Source organism: Macaca nemestrina, chromosome X, assembly GCF_043159975.1.
Source record: "Macaca nemestrina isolate mMacNem1 chromosome X, mMacNem.hap1, whole genome shotgun sequence".
In the NCBI taxonomy this organism is placed as follows: domain Eukaryota; kingdom Metazoa; phylum Chordata; class Mammalia; order Primates; family Cercopithecidae; genus Macaca; species Macaca nemestrina.
Window position 1 is genome coordinate 48,862,313 of NC_092145.1, and position 20,044 is coordinate 48,882,356.

The 20,044-nt window shown below is 39.8% G+C and overlaps 1 protein-coding gene across 1 annotated transcript; it reads left to right on the forward strand.

Annotated features, from left to right (window-relative positions):
• The first annotated feature begins 2,115 nt into the window (after window positions 1-2,115).
• Window positions 2,116-5,490, forward strand: LOC105499706 (aspartic and glutamic acid-rich protein-like). Its single transcript, XM_071089074.1, has 3 exons — window positions 2,116-2,864; window positions 4,087-4,336; window positions 5,312-5,490. The coding sequence occupies exons 1-3, from the start codon at window positions 2,369-2,371 to the stop codon at window positions 5,352-5,354; spliced, it is 789 nt and encodes a 262-aa protein (XP_070945175.1). The 5' UTR covers window positions 2,116-2,368; the 3' UTR covers window positions 5,355-5,490.
• Window positions 5,491-20,044: the final 14,554 nt, after the last annotated feature.

A 20,044-nucleotide genomic window follows, 5' to 3' on the forward strand; every position in this document is an offset into this window, starting at 1 on the left:
AGAGAACTATTTACAAGTTAATCTTTGTTCCATGATCTATTCATTCTCCCTTTTAATCATTTATTGCCCCTCAACAGAATTTCTCTTCTTCCCCCTCCTATAACCGGTTCTGCCACCATAACCTGTTTTGCCAGAATCCAAGCCCCCATTCTTTCTGTAACTTCATGATGGTATATAAGCTTCTACGCCCCATTGGGGCATGAGGCAATTACTCTGTGATTCTTCTTGTGTATGTGTTAATGAATGTGTGTGCTTTTTCTCCAATTAATCTGCGTTAGAGGGCACAGAGGTAAATTTTCTTTTGACCCCTGCACCATGCAGAGATAAAGGTTGTTGCTGCATCATGGGGATAGGGAGGAATATGTCTGAAACCCAGAGGATTCATCTGGCATTCTGTTTACGGAAAAACCAAACTCTGTAAAATATTTTAAATAGGTTTATTTTGAGACAATATGAGTGACTGTGGTTCAGGGAAAACACTAACACAAAAAGCCTTGAGTAAGTGGTCCTGAGGAAGCCAGGTTACAGTTTGTTTGTTTATTTTTTATTTTTATTTTTGCTGATAGTAAATAGAATGCCATACAGTTTGGTTTTATACATTCCAGGGAGGCAGGAATTACAGGTGAAAACATAAATCAATACATGGAAGGTAGACATTGATTCGACAAGATATCTTGAAGCGCAGGGTTGAGGGAGAGTGGAGCTTACAGATTATAGGTGAATTTGGAGATTATTTAATTTCCAATTGGTTAAAGGAGTAAGGCTCTGTCTAAAACTTGAGGTCAGAAGAAAGAAATGTTCAAGTTAAGATAAGAATACTATATCAGAGCCAATCACAATATACTGGGTCAAAATGACCTGTTTAGCAAGATTGATTGCCTGCAGGCATGACTTAACCCTTGCCTGGCATAGTCCTAGGTTTTGTTTATAATTTGGTATCTTATTGCCACAAGGTTCTGTTTCGTCAGTCTTATTATCTCTATTTTAACATTCTGCAGGTTGATTGTTGTCTAGACTACAAAAGGGGAGGGGTATCATGAGGCATGTTTGACCTCCCTTCTTGTCATGGTAGGGAATTCAGTTTTTAAGGTTTCCCTGGGTTCCCACTGGCCAAGAGGGAGTCTGTTCAGTTGATGGGGTGGGCTTAGAATTTTATTTCTAGTTTACAATTCTTTTGGTGCTTCTGTGGTCACTGGCAATGGTAAATGGAATCAGTATAAAATAGTTGTTGATTCCTTCATAATTTTAAGATCATTTACACTTGACGTATTAACTAAATGGGGCTAAATATGACAAAGTGTCTTTTACTGTTGTCTCAGAAATCATTCTAGGAGGCTTGTCCTTTTACTCTTTGTCATGGTTAATCCTGGTCCTTTAAAAACAGTATCTCTCTATCCTTATTCACTCTTTGGAGGCTGCAGGTGGATTTAGCAACATTCATTCTTTGATCACCTTCCAGTTCCTGTTTTTTTTTTTTTTGAGACGGAGTCTCGCTCTGTCACCCAGGCTGGAGTGCAATGGTGTGATCTCTGCCTCCCAGGTTCAAGCAATTCTCCTGTCTCAGTCTCCCGAGTAGCTGGGATTACAGTGGCATGCCGCCACGCCTGGCTATTTTCCTGTTTTTAACACTTCTTCAACTCCGTTCTGACTGCATCCATTTAAACTTTATGTATTCTTTTCTAAGTAGATTTAATAATGTTAAAATATCCAAATTCTCTCTCTTTACCATCACTAATATTTTATCTATATACTGATTTATTTTTTATGTTTTTATGACAGTGTCCCTACTGGCACAAGGTGTCTCCAGGTGGAAACTGGGAAACAAATTAAGGTCACATGCCCCAGGAGGCCCAGCATATCAGAACACTATAGTTTGCTGGCAATGGTAGAATTAAAAGGACCACACTTGTGTGAGCTCAGTGGGCGGCGGCAGGGATGGGAAGCCCAGCACCCGAAGGCCTCAAGGAGAGCTGAGGACCTTGCTCACTCATTGGACACAGAGCATCTCCATCGTCACTTCTCAGCAAATGAGTTTACAGTTTGTAAGAACGGAAGTTGCCATTTGTTGACCCATCCAGGCTCTGACCCTGTGGCTGACCTTGTCCGTGGCCATTTTAGTGGCTGCCTTGGTGGGTCCCACTTTGCCCCACATTCCTGTACCGGGGCCTTCACAGCCACTGTCACAGACAGCTGTCTCCTGTTTGGCTGCCTTCTCTGCCACCCCCACCACTTTGCAGCAGGCCCGACTGCCAGCTGACTCCCTCTCCTCAGCGGCAGTGATCTGGGTGGCCGCCATCTTTGCTACCTTTGTTGCTGAAGCCCCATTTGCTGCTCTAGTTGAGGTCCTGACTGGTGAGTCCCTCCTGCCATGTCTGCCTCTGAGAAGCGAGACCTGGCTCAACATAGCCAGAGTGGAGCTTGTGACGGGGCAGCCCTGGACCCTGGATTCATTGGGAGTGCCTTGGTGCCTGAAGAATGGGTGGCTGAAGTCGAGGCAGAGGTGGCCGCTGAGGATTTCCAGGAGGCAGTAGATGCCGTTTTGGAGGAGGAGGAAGATGAGGCCTGGGACCCCATTGATAACTGGTTTTTTCAGCTTGTAGAAGAGGAGGAGGAGCTGGGAGAGGAGGAGGAGCTAGGAGAGGAGGAGGATGAGGTGGAAGAAGAATTTGAGGAGGAAACGGAGGAGGAGGAATTTGAGGAGGAGGAGGGTGAAGAAGAGAAGGAAGAAGAAGGAGTGGAGGAGGACTATGAAGAAGAGGAACAGGATGAAGACAAAGAGGAGGACGAGGAGGAGGCTGAGGATGAGGACAAGGAGGAGAAGGAAAAGGACAGCAAAGAGGATACAGAAATTGCTTGTGGCGCCTGTGAGTTCCCATGATGATGTTTTAGTCCCTATTCCAGGATCTGGTCCATTTCTTTCTATATTGTATTTATTATTACTATAAAGACCATATCCTGGTCTGGCCCCATGCAGACTGCGTGTTGTTTCCAGGAACATGAGGACCCGGGAGAGACACTTGCGCCAGGGGAGTGGGAGGATCCAGGAGTGGGAGGATCTAGGAGCAGGAGGACCCGGGAGCAGGAGGACCTGGGAACAGGAGCATCCTGGGGTGGGAGCACCCGGGAGTGGGAGGACCCAGAAGTGGGAGCGGAGGTCTAGAATGGCGTGTATCCGGCAGAAGGAGCCTTGCCCCGGGATCCAGAGGAAGCTGCAGGGGTCGCCTCATTCCTGCAGGCAGAGGAAGCAGAGGGGAGGTGGAGGTCTGGGAGAATGAGGTGCTGGCTGATGCCTCCAAGTCCTGGGAGACTGGAGTCTGTGCAGCGTAGGGGGCTGAGACCTGAGAGTGGCAGCAAAGTCCTGGGGGACCCTTGCAACTTCTGTTGGCACAGCTGGCTTAGTTGCTCAGAGCCTACCTGCCGTTGTTCAGCAGCGGGTCAATGCTGTCAGGAAACTTCAGGCAGCATATGCACAACTAGAAGCTCAAGTCTATAAAGGTCTTTACAGTCTTGAAAAAGTAAATGTGCTTCCTTTTACCAACCTCTGTTTGATAAAATATCTGAGATTATCAGTGTAACGTATGAGCCCATAGAAAGTGAATGTCAGTGGGAAGTAGGTGGTCAGGAAGGGAGGACCTTGGGAGGAAATGGAAAGAGCATGAAAACAAAGGGCAAATAGATGGCATACCTCACTTTAGGTTGACAGCTTTTAAAAATGTAAGGATTTTTGGTAGGATGATCCCAGAAAATGATGAACTTGTACTAGAGCACTTGAAAGACATGAAAATAAATCTTTCAGGGGTTGAGAAACCAGTGAGCTTCACCACAAAAGTTAAATTAAAGAAATATTTTTTAGTGAAGTTCTGACAAAAACATACCAAATATTATCAGACCTAGATGATTCCGATCTCTTCTCCCAAGGGCTAGGAATAATCAGCAGCACAGGTTATGAGATCTGTTGGAAAGAGGGGAAAAATATTATGGTGAAAAATATCAAGAAGCAAAAATGTGAGGGTCATGGAAGTGTTGTACTTACCAGTAGGAACATTCTCAGCTATTCTTTTTCCCCGACATATTTCTATTCCCCAGGTTCTGCTGAGCATAGAGTATGGGATACAGCTACTGAGTATAAACTGGAGTACTTTTGTGGAGAAAGTCTCCCAATGTCTGTATTATTCTTCTCTAAAGAAGCAACTGAATATAAGTATGAAAATTCTGATGAAGAGGCTCAAGAAGCTGGAGGCAAGAAGGAGAGAGAAGAGGATGAAAATGAAGAACTGGAAGAAGGACTAGAAAAGGATCCGGACTCAGCAGAGGACAGCACCTTCAAAAAATCCAGGTATTCATGTATAGTCTTGAGTATTAACTAACCACTTCTGACATACACCTTTTACTAGCAGCGTTATGTTTTTAATTTTTCTCTGTAAGCTAAGTAAGCAAAATATTGGTAAAATTTTAAAAAGTTTAATGCTAATAATGTATTTTCATATTGGATAAATAGAAGGCAATATGTTCGGAAATGTATTTCATTCATAGCTACAAGTCCTTTATCTTGTAGCTCTAAGATTGCTACAGATGGGAAATCTATTAGACCCAGTAGTGGAGATCGATATTTGTTTACAGAAAGGTCACGAGAAGAAGGAGCAGCAAAGTGGCTGGGCCATGCACTAGTTTGACCTTAATCGCTTGACCACAGAAATGTAGTCTCTTGTACTGATAATGTCTTTGAGAAGGTTGACTACTGTATTTACAAAGTAGTAAAAAGTTAAGGATTTCAAGTGAGACCACACTTTGTGGTTACGACATAAATATTAGTTCTGTTTATATCTTTTTATTTCATATGACATTCAAAAGAACAGAAATTAGTTATCATTTATCACTGAATTGGTAATTAAGTCTTAGCATATATTTTCTTTATTGCCTTTCACTCTCTTTCTGAATTTTCTTATCTGTGGATGCCTGATAACAGCCTCATTCTCATATGGAAACTGAGGGTCTGGAATATATATGGTTTGTGTAAAGAGAACAGACTTTTAAGGTGGAAAGATTTATGGAATTCATAAAGTGACCTCTCAAGAAAGGAACAAGCATTGCTAGTTGTGGACAAGAGGGCAGTAAGGTTAATATGATCTGATCATTGAAACCATTGAATGTATGAGCATCCTAACATCCAAGGGTCTGTGTTACAAGAGGAAAATGTTTATTCTCCTTATTGAGACAACAGATGTACACACGGTTGACTCATAGATTTAGAACCTTATTAGTGCATGTTAATGTTGTACAAATATTAATTGTTTCTTATTTCATCTTATAGCTTGGAGGCGGAGAAAGAAATAGATGGAGAAATAAGAAATTAATTTCCTCTTCATGGATGTTCTAGTTTTCAGTAGCTCAAACAACTGGTTTTGTTAAAGTTCATTACACAAAAATGATGTCAACTGATATCTGATTTTACTCTTATATTTTATGTATATGTTTGACAGCATTTGTTCATGTTAAAAAATAAAAGCTTGTTTGAAATGAGTACTTTGCAGATTATTTTTTACAAAAATAATACTGACTGAAATTTATCTTTGTATCTTTTTGTTTTGGTTTAGCATATTATCATTAAGATAAGTCTTTCAACTATTTGGGAAGCCTTTTAAAAATTCTGTTATTGCAGCCCAAAATAAAATACAAAGCTATAAACAATTTGTGTAATGACAGAGGTAGAGGTCTAGTCTCTACTGACTTTTATTGAAAGAATCAGATGAATGACCCAGCCTGTCTGGAGACCACATGGTACTAGTGGGCTGCTACTGAGTGGCAGCATCAGCTGAAAAGTTGTTAGAAATGCAAATTCTCAGACCCTACTCCAGACCTACTGAATCAGAGATTCTGAAGGTAGACCGGCAATCAGGGTTTTACAAGTCTTCCATGTCTTCAGGTGCTCCCGAACACACTGAAGTTTGAGAGCCACTGGTTTAGAGCAATGGAGGAAAACAAACTTCACCTACAGTAGGACCAGCCTTAATTCTCTAACTTGGTATGGTTGCAGGTAAACTGAACAGCACAGTAAAGTATGGACTGGGAAAGAGACTAAAATTCTCAGGGGCCTGAGACACAAAGAGTGCCTGGAGGAATGTGTTTGTTTCCTAGGGCTACCATAATGAATTGCCACAAACAGAGTGGCTTAAAACAACAGAAATTTGTTGCCTCAGTTCTGTAGTTTAGAAGTTTGAAGTCAAGGTGATAGCAGGGTTAGTTCCTTCTGGAGGCTGTGATGGAGAATCTATTCCATGCCTCTCTCCTAGCTTCTGCCATCAATTTTTAGTATCTTTTGGCTTGCAAATACGTGACTCTAATCTCTTCTTCTGTCTTCACAGACACTGTGTTTTCACCTGTGTCTCTGTCTTTGTGTATCTTCTTTTTAAGGACACCAGTCATGGATTAATGGCCCACCTAATCCAGTATGACCTCATCTTAAATTGATTACATCTGCAAATATGATATTTTCAAATAAGGTCACATTCACAGGTTCTTGGGATTAGGACTTCAACATGTCTCTTTGAAGGACCCAATTCAACTTAAAACAAGAAGTAAAGATTGGGTGGTGGCAGTGAAAAGTGGGTAAGAGGAAAAAAAAAAAAACCAGTTCCAGAAGGATATAAGCATTATACCATGCATATGAAGTCTAAAAACATGTAAAACATTCACTGTAATGACTGTGGTTATGTACATTTACAGTAAAAGGCATACATGTCAGTGATGCATACACATGTAACATGCAGATATGTATATATGAGAATGATAAGCACCTTAAGATCTTGTGGAGAAAAAGGGACAGTTTAATTGGGGAGAGGTACAAGGTGGACTTCACCTCTATTTGTAATATGTTTCTGAAGTTGGGTGGTGGGTTCACAGATGTAGTATTCCTGTACCTTTGTGTAGGTCTGAACGATTTCTCAACAACAGCAACAACAACAACAAAAACACTTAAAAGAGGAAACGGGCCTATTATCTGGAACCTGTTTAAGGAAAAAAATGAAGTTTGTGTTGACCAGAGTAGAGTGTCAGATAAGGGGAGGGTCAGGGGTTTTAAGGTAGAAGGCCTTGTTTCTACATTTAATTAAGACTGCCTGGATGCTTGCTAATTGGCATCAATATCTTTATATACTATGGCAGCATATCTCATATTCTGGTGTATGTATATTTTTATTTTTTATTTATTTTATTTTATTTTATTTTTATTATTATACTTTGAGTTCTAGGGTACATGTGCATAACGTGCAGGTTTGTTACATATGTATACTTGTGCCATGTTGGTGTGCTGCAACCATCAACTCGTCAGCACCCATCAACTCGTCATTTACATCAGGTATAACTCCCAATGCAATCCCTCCCTCCTCCCCCCTCCCCATGATAGGCCCCGGTGTGTGATGTTCTCCTTCCCGAGTCCAGGTGATCTCATGTGCACACGTATGTTTATTGCAGCACTATTCACAATAGCAAAGACTTGGAATCAACCCAAATGTCCATCAGTGACAGACTGGATGAAGAAAATGTGGCACATATACACCATGGAATACTATGCAGCCATAAAAAAGGATGAGTTTGTGTCCTTTGTAGGGACATGGATGCAGCTGGAAACCATCATTCTTAGCAAACTATCACAAGAACACAAAACCAAACACCGCATGTTCTCACTCATAGGTGGGAACTGAACAATGAGATTATTCTGGTGTATATTAACATTACTTATATATGTGTATCTATTCCCCTCCACTCCTTAGAGGGTGGACATCTGAATGTTTGGGACTTTAAAAGATTTTATTTATCTATTTCTCCTAAAATACATAGCACTGTGTTTTCTTTTTAGTAGGTGTCTAAAAAGAGTCTGTTAAAACAAAGTCAACATAATGCATCCACAATCCATTTGTGTCACTACTGTTGACATTTAACAATGTATTATCACGTAGTAACACACAATGTTTCCTATGGCTATAACCAAAAAAGGCACAAGGCCTTTTGTCACCATTGTTTAAAATGAATGGGCAGTCCAGGTCAGAATTATCCATGTCGTGTCATTTGAAGGGCCTTAAGTTGGCTCTGATTGGTCCATGGCATGTTGGTGAACTGTCTTTCTATCTGTCTTTCTATCTCTCTATGTATCTACAAAATACCCTGTGCTCTAAAAATTTTATTGGGTGCTGTGGATTGAGTATGTCCCCTCCAAAACCAGATGTTGCCAATATAACGGTATTAAGAGATGGAGCCTTTGTAATGTGATTAGACCATGAGGGCTCCTCCTTCATGAATGGGAGTAGGTGCCCTTATAAGGGGCTTGATGTACAGAGTTGGTTTTATCTTGCCCTTCTGTCTTCTGCCATGTGAAGACATAGCAAGAAAGCCCTCACTAGGTTCTGGCATCTTGGTCTTGAACTTTGCAGCCTCCAGAACTGTGAAAAAATAAATTTTTGTTTTTTATAAATTACCCAGTCTCAGTTTTTCTGTTATGGCAGTGCAAAATGGACTGACATGGGAATTTACTCCGTTAGACAAAAGGCATATACACAGCTCTCTTAGATAAGCTCATTTGGCTTTGGGCATCTCCTGAGACTGCTTAGGGACAACACCCATAATCCTCTTAGATGGAACATTGTTTTTTTGAGGTGCTTCTCCACTTCTTTTTAGGCCTTGATAATGGATTTTATAATTGCATCACTGGCTTCATCTTTATACCATATTTTCCTGGAAAGATTCTGGATTTGATCTTTGCTTAGATGCCCTTTCTTAAGTTTAGCATTATTTTCCATCTGGAGACACTGGGGATTTTGAAAGCAGCAAATTATATCTCCATTTTGTTTAAGCTCAGGTCTGTCCCTTAACTTTCTCTTCTCACATTTTGCTATAAACAGCACCCCCCTCCCCCCCCCAAAAAATCCAGGAAGCACCATCAACATTCTTTTTGGAAACATCCTTTGGTATATTCACAATCCAAATTGTGAATATGTTTTCTACTCTCCACATCATTGCACTAAATAACAAAGGATCCCTTTCCTCCAGTTCCTAATAAATTTTTCTTTACTTTCCCTTAAGGTCTCACAGGCAACCTTCATAAAGATGGTTAGGTTTCTGATAATGGTGTGTTCCAGCATCTTAGACTTTCATTAATACTCTTTCCAAATTCCTTCCAGCTTCAGCCCTCTGCTGGTTTTAAAGTCATTTCACATGTTAGGTTTTGTGCAGCACCCTACTCTTGGCACCAAACATCTCTTTTAATTATTATTATTATTATTATTATTATTATTATTATTATTTTGCCAAATAACAAGCTCTGAAATGGAGTGGCTTAAAACTACAAATAATTAATGTCTCACAGTTTCTGTAGGTCAGTAGATTGGTTTAGTTTTTCCTCCTGCTCCAGCCATGTAGGGCATGCCTGCTTCCCCTTCTCCTTCTGCCACGATTATAAGTTTCCTCAGGCCTCCCTAGTCATGCTTCATGTATGACTTTGGAACCGTGGGCCAATTAAACCTCTTTTCTTTATCAACTTAAAAAATAGATAAATAAAATAATAAATAAATAAAGAGTGGTTTAGATGGATAATACCACCTTTGGGTATCTCATGAGGTTATAGTCCAGAAGTCAGTTGTGACTAAAGTCATTTGAAGGTTTGACTATATCCAGAAGGTTTGCTTCTAATCACATGGCTATGGATGGGATACCTTGATATATCATTGGCTATTGATAGTAAGTATCAGTTATTTACCACATAGTTCTCTCTGTTGGGCTGCTTGAGTGTCCTCATGACAAGTATTTTAGCTTGTTTGTGCTGCTAACAAAACACCTGAGACCAGGTAGTTTATAAACAATGGAAATTTATTTCTTATAGTTTTGGAGGCTGGGAAGTTCAAGATTAAGGTGTTGGGAGGTTTGGTGTCTGGTGAATGCCTCTTCCTAATAGATGGTGCTGTTTAGATGTTCTTACATGACATAAGGGACAGAAATGGCAAAAGGGAACGAGCATTGTGTCCTCATACAACAGAAGAGTAGAAGAGTAAAAGGGATCTAAGCTAGTTCCCTCCAGCCCTTTTATAGGACACTCACTAATCCATTTATGAAGGTGGAGCCTTCATTACTTAATCACTTCCCCAAAGGCCCCACTTCTCACTATCACCACAATGAGGATTAATTTTCAACATGAATTTTGAAGGGGACACATTCAAACCATATCAACCTGACATCTGGCTTCTGTAAAAGTGAGCAATTCAAGAAAGAGTAAGATGGAAGCCACAATGTCTTTTATGTCCTAGTGTTAATATCACACCTCATCACGTCCCCAATATCTTACTATTGGTCACATAGGTCAGCTCTATGAAAGAGGACACTACACTAGGACATAACCTGCAGGAGGCAGGGATCATTGGGGTGACCTTGGAGGCTGGCTATCCCAGTGCCTATGCCAACCAGTTGTTAAATATAGTACCGCTCTTTGAGACCTAGAATATAGGAAGCTTGTAATGGGCTTTACACTTTAGAGGCTTCATGCCTTCCCTCTTCCAGTCTAGCCTTTCTGCAAGTGGCCAAGAGTTCAGTGTATGGGGTCAAGGGGATGTACACACTCAGAGCCCATGCCTCCCAACCCCAAATATTCTCCAGTTACCTGGAGCCCTGAATTTGCTGCCCAATTGGCTCCAAGATCTCAGCCTCAAGAGGCCTTCAGGCTCCACTTCACTGGGTCTGTGCTCCTGAGGGTTAAGTGCACTGTTAATGTATACTCTCAGCACTAAGTGGTGATCAAGAAGCAGTAGCCGTATGCAAGGAGCAGGGGACAAGTGGGCTTCAGTATCCATATATATGAATATTGAAGCCTTTTGAGGTAACGAATGGAGCTCAGAGTATGCAGTGAAGTGCTAAGGAATGACAGATGCTAAGGCCTGTGATGTATAACAGAGACCTGGGGTGGTGACTCTGCTATACCCACATCACCAAAACAGAACTTCGAAGAGTCCAAGTGTCGTGGACAGATCCTAAACTGACTCCCAATAATCTTAACCTTCCAACATTCACAATCTTGTATAATTCTCTCCCCTTGAATTGTATTTGGCAGGACCTGTGACTTCATTCTAACCAACAGAAAATATATGGCAAAGGTGATGGGATGTCACTCTTGTTATTATGTTGTGAGATTTTACATACGCACATGCACACACACACACACACACACACACACACAAACACACCCCTCCTTCATCTGGTAATTTGTTATGCAGCAACAGAAAACCAATACACCAGGCCCAGAATTAGGTGGTTTTTGTTTGTTTGTTTTTTGCTGGAGGGGAGCCATGGATATCGCAGATACCCAGATGTGTAGTCTTGAACCTCATCCAACCATTCAGAAGCCAGCTTCTGAATTTTTGTGGGTTTTATTTCCCATTATATGGCATACATGCATCCTACCAAGATATCTAGGGTAGTTGCCACATCCCGTGCATCAGGTCTGATCAGCATAATATTATCAATGTAATGGGAGAGCATGATGTCTTGAGGAATGGAGAGGAGATCAAGCTCCCTGAGGACTAGATTATGACATAGGACTAGAGCGTTAATATATTCCTTCATACTGTCTCTGTAAGATTCCTATTATAACTGCTTCAGCTCTGCACCTTATTACAGTAACTTTAGCCAACTTGTCTTGTTCATTAAGTATTGCCACTTGGTCTCTTTCACCCTGGGATCACAATATCCCTATTGGATTCAGAAAGACCAATTCAATGGCAGTAATTCTGACTGCCATTTCCACCGTAAGGAGATTATCTATCACAGGGTACTTGCTAGAGAAAATCAATACATTCCTCAACAGCTTATATGAAGCTTCTGTGTGGTGAATTTTTTTCTCTCTCTGATAGTAAAGGTCATATTAAGCAGTAATGTACTAGAGAGTAATGAGGGAATTCCATTACTATCGTGTGTTACAACATATTAGAAGAAAGCAATAAAAGGCATAGTACTAGAGAATTAGTATAAATAAAGGACGAATAAAGGTGTCAATGAAGTCCAAAGAAGGAGGTAAGGAAATTTGCAATTGAGGATGTCTTTGAGAAGAATGATTCAAGTAGAGGCACCAGCTGATGACAAGGCCTCTGGGTAGGAGCTGGCCTGGCACATTTGAGGAATGACAAAGAGGCCATATTGACTGGAGCTGAGTGAGCAAGGAGGATAGTAGTGGGAAAAAGAAGTCAGAGAGAGGTGATGAGGAGGCCAGAATCGTACAGGGCCTGACAGGGCCATTGTAATAATTCTGTCTTTTACTTTGAGGAAAGAAATTCAAAACCATTGTGCGGCTTTCAGTAAAGAAGTGACACAACAATAGTAGCAAACACACTTGTAGACTCTATGTCAGACTCTATTGAAAACTTTAGAGATATTAATGCATTTAATCTTCACAACATCCCTCTAGCAAGTAGGTGCCATTGCCATCCCCATTATTTAAATGAGTAAATTGAGACAAGAGAAGTTAGAAAAGTTGTCCAATGATATGCATCTAGTATATGGAAGTGCCAGGCTGCAAAGCCAGACAGTCAAGACCCAATGCCCATTCACTTAGCTGTTGCAGAGAGCTGCTTCTTCTGATAGGTCTTAGGTTTGAAAAGGCTCACTTTGACTTCTGCAATTAAATAGAATGTTCAGGCATACTATTTATCAGCTAAGTTTGTTGCCACCAGTATGCCACCAGTGCTGCAAAGAATCAGTCTGTCATGTCAAACACCAGATGAAGTCTGTGGCTTGGGTTTAAGGTCTGTATACTGTTTGCAAAATGCCCACCTTTAGTCAGCAACAATGAGAGACTAAGAAGTTCCTAGGGCCTGTCCTTTCACAGAAACACCATTAAAATGAACAAAAATGGCCAGAATCAACATTATCAGAACTCTGGAATATAGTTAGAGGATTATGGTAACCAAGCGAATGTTGAATACGGAAAAAGAAGACAAACATGGTAAGAGAGCTTTTTGGCATTTTAATAGCTTTCCTCCACTCCCCTTCCTGGTGTGATGTCAGTCTTGAAGATGACAACCTGTATTCCCTGTATGGACACTGGGTTTCAAAAAGAGCAGAGCATAACTTGTTTCCAAGGAATTGTGTTTATATATTTTGACCTGTCTGGGGGTTCCTTGAAGGATTGAAACAAGGCACTTGCCTTTGTTTGGCTAACTTGGAACTCCCTCATGGCACCAAAATGTAAGCAGGAGGTGTTCTTTAAAAATATCGGTGGGGGGGGGAAAGAACAAGCCACTGGCTCCTGGGGCAAAGATTACTGTTTGAGTAAATAATAAACACACTGAAATCCTGTGAGGAAAAGCTGGGGCTGCAGTTATGATACTCTGGGGAATAAGGGCTTTGAAAAGCTCCCACATGTAATGGAGAATCTAGAAAGCCATGTACATGCCTGGGGCAGGATGCATGTTGAGACATATCTTGAGAAGGCCCTCAGCTGTCACCTCTGTCTGACTTTAGGCTGAGGGCAAGCAGATGGGAAGGCTAGGGCAGAGTTGTAAATGGATTAACTGTCAAAAGAGTCCCCCAATACTGAGCCAATCTGTAAAGACCAGAGGGTACATTTTTTCTACTTTTTTTCAGTGGACTCCAGTCATTTGAGGACATGTCTGTCAAGCCACCAGCTGACCACAGGCTAAAGGAACAGAAACTTCTGAGACCTCACATGACAAAGCCTTTTAAAAATTACTTTAGAAATGTCATAAAACAAACAGGCAACTGAAATATGCAGCAGGTAACATCAACAAACCATATAGAGGGGAAAATATGATTTCCATGGTAATTACACTATCACATTCAAAATGTCCAGTATTCATAAAAAATAGGAGGTATACAAAGAAATAAGAAAATATTGCTCATTCACACGAATAAATTATATTAACAATGAATGTCCTTTAGGGAGTAAGCCATTGGATTTACTGGACACAGACTTTAAACCAACTGTTTTAAGTATTCTCAAATAAATAAAGGAAACCAGAACAAAGTCTCGACAAATAGGGAATACGAATAAAAATATATAAATTATGAAGATAAGTCAAATAGAAGTTCTGGAACTGAAAAGTACAATAAAGCTAAAATTCAAAATTCATGGCCGGGTGCAGTGGCTCACGCCTGTAATCCCAGCACTTTTGGGAGGCCGAGGTGGGCAGATCATGAGGTCAGGAGATCGAGACCATCCTGGCTAACACGGTGAAACCCCATCTCTACTAAAAATACAAAAAATTAGCTGGGCGTGGTGGCAGGCACCTGTAGTCCCAGCTACTCGGGAGGCTGAGGCAAGAGAATGGCGTGAACCCGGGAGGCAGAGCTTGCAGTGAGCAGAGATCGCGCCATTGCACTCCAGCCTGGGAGACAGCGAGACTCTGTCTCAAAAAAAAAAAAAAAAAAAAAAAAAAAAAAAAAAAAAAAAAAAAAAAAAATTCGCTGGAGGGTTTCAACAACACATTTGAATAGGCAGAAGAATCAGAAAATTAGAAGATAGATCAACTGAAATTATGCAGTCTGAGCAGCAGACAGAAAAAAGAATTACAAAAACCTGAACAGAGTCAGAGAAATATGGAACACCACCAAACACACCAAAATATGAATAATGGTAGTACCAGAAGGAAAAGAGGGAAAGGAGCAGAAAGAATATTTGCAAAATTAATGACTGAAAACTTCAAAAATTTGGTAAAAAAGAGAAAAATCTACACATGTGAAAGCTTAATGAATTCCACATAAGATAAACATAAAGAGATCTTCCACACTGAGACACATTATAATCAACTGTCAACAGCCCCAGAGAATCTTGAAAGCAGCAAGAAAGAAGTGAATTGTCCCATATAAGCGATCCTCAATAAAATTAACAGCTGATTTCTCATCAAAATCATGGAGACCATGAGGCAGTGACATTTAAAAGACTGAAATAACTTTATTTATTTATTTATTTATTTATTTATTTATTTATTTATTTAAACATATTCTTTTAATGGACAACTACTCAATAATACAGAGAAACAAACTGTGAATAGATCTAATAACATAAACACTTCTTCCAGACATTATGCTGTGAAAAACAAAACTAGACACAAAAGAGTACATGTGTATGCTTTCATTTATATGAAATTCTAAGACTGACAAAATTATCCTATGATTAAAAAAATAAAACAGTGGCTGCCTGTTAGCAGAGTGGGAGGGTTTGGCTTGGAAGAGATATGGCGAAACTTTCTGAGGTGATAGAAAATATTTTGTATCTTGCTATGGGTTACATTTGTGTCTGCATTGGTCAATACTGTAAAGTTAGGATTGGTAAATTTTAACATATGTAAATCTTACCTCAAAAAGAACTAAAGAAAGAAGTATTAATAAAGTGGGAGGAGATGGGAAGAGAGGAGACAGCTAGATGAAAGAAGCACGGCTGTAATCCTGGCACTTTGGGAGGCCAAAGCGGGAGGATGGCTTGAGCAGGGGAGTTTGAAACCAGCCTGGACAACATAGCGAGACTTTTTCTCTACAAATAAGAAAAATATATCAGCCAGGTGTGGTGGCATGTGCCTGTAGTCCCAGCTACTTGGAAGGCTGAGGTGGCAATATTGCTTGAGCCCAGGAGGTTGAGGCTGCTGCAGTGAGCTGTGACTGCAGTGAGCTGTGACTGCACCACCGTACTCTAGCCTGGGTGACAGAGAGAGACTGTCTAAAAAAATAAAGTAAAAAATAAAATGACATAGATAAAACAAGCACAGCATTGATAGTTGATAACTATCAAGGCCAAGTGATAAGGACATGGGGAAATACCACACTGTTCTGTTTTTTATATTTATTTTTTTCTTTCCAACTTTTATTTTAGATTCAAGGAGTACATGTGAAAGTCTGTTACATGGGTAAGTTTCGGGTCATGGGGGTTTGGTGTACAGATAATTTTGTCACCCAGGTAATCAGCATAATACCTGATAGGTAGCTTTTCAACCTTTCTCCCACCTCCCACCTTCAAGTAGGCCCCTTGTTCCCTTCTTTGTGTCCACATGTACTCAGTGTCTAGCTCCCACATATAAGTGAGAACATGTGGTATTTGTTTTTTTGTTAATTCTCTTTGAATAATGGCCTCCAGCTCCATCCATGTTGCTCCAATGGATATTGTTTTGTTCTGTTTTATGATTGCATAGCCTTCCATGGTATATATTTACCATCATTTTCTTTATCCAGGCCACCATTGATGGGCATGTAGGTTGATTCTGTGTCTTTGCTATTGTGAATAGTGATACAATGAACATATGCATACATGTATCTTTATGGTAGAACGATTTATATTCCTTTGAGTGTATACCCAGAAATGGGATTGCTGGTTGGAACGGTAGTTCTATTTTAAGTTCTGTGAGAAACCTCCAGATTGCTTTCCACAGTGGCTGAACTAATTTACAGTCCCACCAGCAGTATATAACCATTTCCTTTTCTCCATAGCCTTGCCAGCATCTGTTATTTTTTCACTTTTTAGTAATATCCATTCTGACTGATGTGAAATGGTGTCTCATTGTGGTTTTGATTTACATTTCCCTAATGATTGGTGATATTGAGTCTTGTTTTTTTTCATATGCTTGTTGGCTGTGTGTATGTCTTTTTTTGAGAAATTTCTATTTATGTCCTTTGCCCATTTGTTAAATGGGGTTGCTTGTTTTATGCTTATGGATTTAAGTTCCTTACAGGTTCTGGATATCAGACCTTTGTCAGATGCATAGTTGGCAAATGTTTTCTCCCATTCTGTAGACTGTTTAATCTGTTGGTAGTTTATTTTGCTGCGCAGAAACTCTTTGGTTTAGTTAGGTCCCACTTGTCAATTTTTATTTTTGTTGCAATTGCTTTTGGAGTCCTTGTCATGAAGACTTTGCCAGGTCATATGTCCAGAATGGTATTTCTTAGGTTATCTTCTAGGATTTTAATAGTTTTAGGTTTTACATTTAAGTCTTTAATCCACTGTGAGTTGATTTTTGTATATGGTGAAATGTAGGGGTCCACTTTCAATCTTCTCCACATGGCTAGCCAGTTATCCCAGCACCATTTATTGAATAGGGAGTCCTTTCCCCATTGAAATTTTGGTTGACTTTGTCAAAGATCATGTGATTGGTTGACTTTGTCAAAGATTATATGGTTGCAGATGTGCAATAGAGAAATTTTGGGTTTCTCTATTCTGTTCCATTGGTCTATGCATCTGTTTTTGTATGAGTACCATGCTATTTTAGTTACTGTAGCCTTGTAGTATAGTTTGAAGTCAGGTAGTGTGAACAAAGCCTCCAGCTTTGTTCTTTTCACAATTTTGTTATAAAAATTTAGGAATAGCATCGAATCTGCAAATGGTTTTGAGCAATATGACCATTTTAAGAATATTGATTCTTCCTATCAATGAGCATTGAATGTTTTTCCATTTGTTTGTGGGTCATCTCAGATTTCTTTCAGCAGTGATCTGTAATTACCATTGCAGAGATCTTTCACTTCTCTGGTTAGCTGTATTCCTAGTTATTCTATTCTTTCTGTGATTATTGTGAACTGGATTGTGCTCTTGATTTGACTTGGATGTTATTGGTGTATGGAAATGCTACTGATTTTTGTGGTTTGATTTTGTGTCCTGAAACTTTGCTGAGGTTGTTTATCAGATCTGGAAGGCTTTGGGCACAGACTATGGGGTTTTCTAGGTATAGAATCATATAATCAGCAAACAGAAATAGTCTAACTTCCTCTTTTCCTCTTTGGATGCCTTTTATTTCTTTCTCTTGCCGGATTGTTCTGCCTAGTACTGTCAGTACTATGCTGAATAGGAGTAGTGAAAGTGGCCATCCTTGTCTTGTTTTGGTTCTCAAAGGGCATGCCTTCAGCTTTTCCCCATTCATGAAAGAACTTTAAATAACCAATAATTTTCTGTGAAACCATCTTTCAGAAATGAAGGTTAACATTGTATTATGTGAATTTCACCTCAAAAAAAAAGTGTGAATGCTCATCTTCAACCACTGGAATCATGCTCAGAGTTCTCATGAGATTGTGGGCTCTCAGGAATGAGAGCAAATGAAGCAACATCTGGATCATGTCTCTACTTCACACTCACCCTTGGCCATAAATTAATTAACAGGCATCATCAACCACTTTTTCTCTCTCCCATCTCATGCCCTTTGCTAATGGACATATTTGAATGTGTGTAATTAATGTTACAGATACAACTTTTCTATTCAACCCTTGGTGATCTGCTTGCTCTTCTCTCCCTTCTTTACATTGCCAAACAAGACTCTGCTGACCAAGGCTTGTGATAATTGACTGCTTCTTCCCACCTTTACTTCTATTGTAGATCTTGCAATACCCTTAGCTCTTAGGAACTTGCTTCTTCCTTTTATTATTAGTTTGTACCTGGCCTTGACCCACTGTACTCTAAAACTGGGGGCTTTTCCAAGTGCCTCCTACTTCTTTAATCGCTGATCCTTGGTCTTTTCTATTTGTACCCATTTGTATAATGTTTGTATAATATATATAATGTTTGTATAATATATATAATGTATATATAATATATAAAAATATCTATTTATATATAATTTATATATATTTATATATATAAATGAGACTCCCACCTAGAGCAGTTCGTTTGCATCTACAAAAGATAAAATATGAAAGCCAATACAATTAACCAAAAAAGAGTTTTCTTCCCTGGCAAAAGAAGAATCTTCCAGAATAGTGACTATATATTGGAAAGGATATTCCAAGGAGATAGCAGCACACTAAGAAATGGGTACAAATAGGAAAATATATATATATTTATAAGGCAATAGAAGTCAGGTTCTTTAGCTGTAGCATATCCTGCACACTTTGGTAAGTCAAATATCATCTCCGAGCCTCAGCAAATTGGGGATAATAAATCCTGTCCTTATAATTAACACAGTTGTGAAAACAAGATGCAATATGCGAAGACCATTGTAAAGAACATTCGGAGATAATAGAAAATTATCTTTCATAGTGAACATTCATAGAACCACTCAGTGAGAACCCAAGACTTCTCTTTTGATGATTAGTTCCATCTTTACGATGCATTGGATTCTTAGAATTAAGGTTAGAATTGAACCAACAGGTGCTCAATGAATGCTTATGCACCAAAGTGAATCAATAAAATTTAATGCTATATATTGCCTTCATTTCAAAACATTTCAGACCCTGCTTAGCTAAGTGCAGGGGGATGGGAGCCTGGAGGTAGGGACAGTGGTAATGATGATGGCTTGTTCTACTGCAATGAGCCCAAGTCAGTACTATAAGAAGCAATCTTTGGTAACATCCTGAGTGAACCTCAGGACAGAGACGGCTCATTCCTGTCTGCATTTTCTCCAGCACTGAGCAGTATTTGGCACATAGTAAGCATTTGGTGATTTTTTTTTTAATGAAAGAAGCAATGAATGGCAAGATAAAATAAGTCCTTATGCCTGGCAATATGATTAATAAAGAAGTCCTGTGGAAATAGTACTGAACATGAAATCAGAATCCTTAGGCTCTAATCCTGGTCTGTGGACTCCATGTGTAGCTTTGTGCAGATCTCTTCCCTCCTTTAATCCTCACACATATCTGGGGGTAGTGGTGGAGAGGGTGATCTATAAGGTGATTTATAAGGGCATTCTTACTGCCTTGATGTTCTATGACAAGAGTTACCACATTATGATGAATAGTGAATCATTCAATTACACGGGACTGGAATATAGCTGTGAGGTGTGCCATCATGGGATGTAAGTTTCAACCTCTGTCAACGAATATGAAAGAGATAGATGCCTGAGAATCTGCAGCCTCAGGGAGAAAGGCAATAGCCCTTGTCACTGTTAAAACCTTGTCTTTACCATATTGAGCAGTGGCACTGACTGAGGCTAGGAGACAATGTAGATGGAGAAACGTATCACTTTGATGTAGAATTTTGGCAGAAAAGGGGGAAATGCCAAAGACCAGTGAAATGGTTGTAAAAATCAACTAAGTCAAGACCTTTCTTAGTTTGTAGAACTCTAGGAAGTTAGGCCTGGCACGG

Coding starts and splice junctions, on each gene's coding strand:
- LOC105499706 (XM_071089074.1), top strand. CDS start 2,369: ATGTCTGCCTCTGAGAAGCGAGACCTGGCTCAACATAGCCAGAGTGGA. Junction 2,865..4,086: donor AGAAATTGCTTGTGGCGCCT/GTGAGTTCCCAT, acceptor TCTATTCCCCAG/GTTCTGCTGAGCATAGAGTA. Junction 4,337..5,311: donor AGCACCTTCAAAAAATCCAG/GTATTCATGTAT, acceptor TTCATCTTATAG/CTTGGAGGCGGAGAAAGAAA.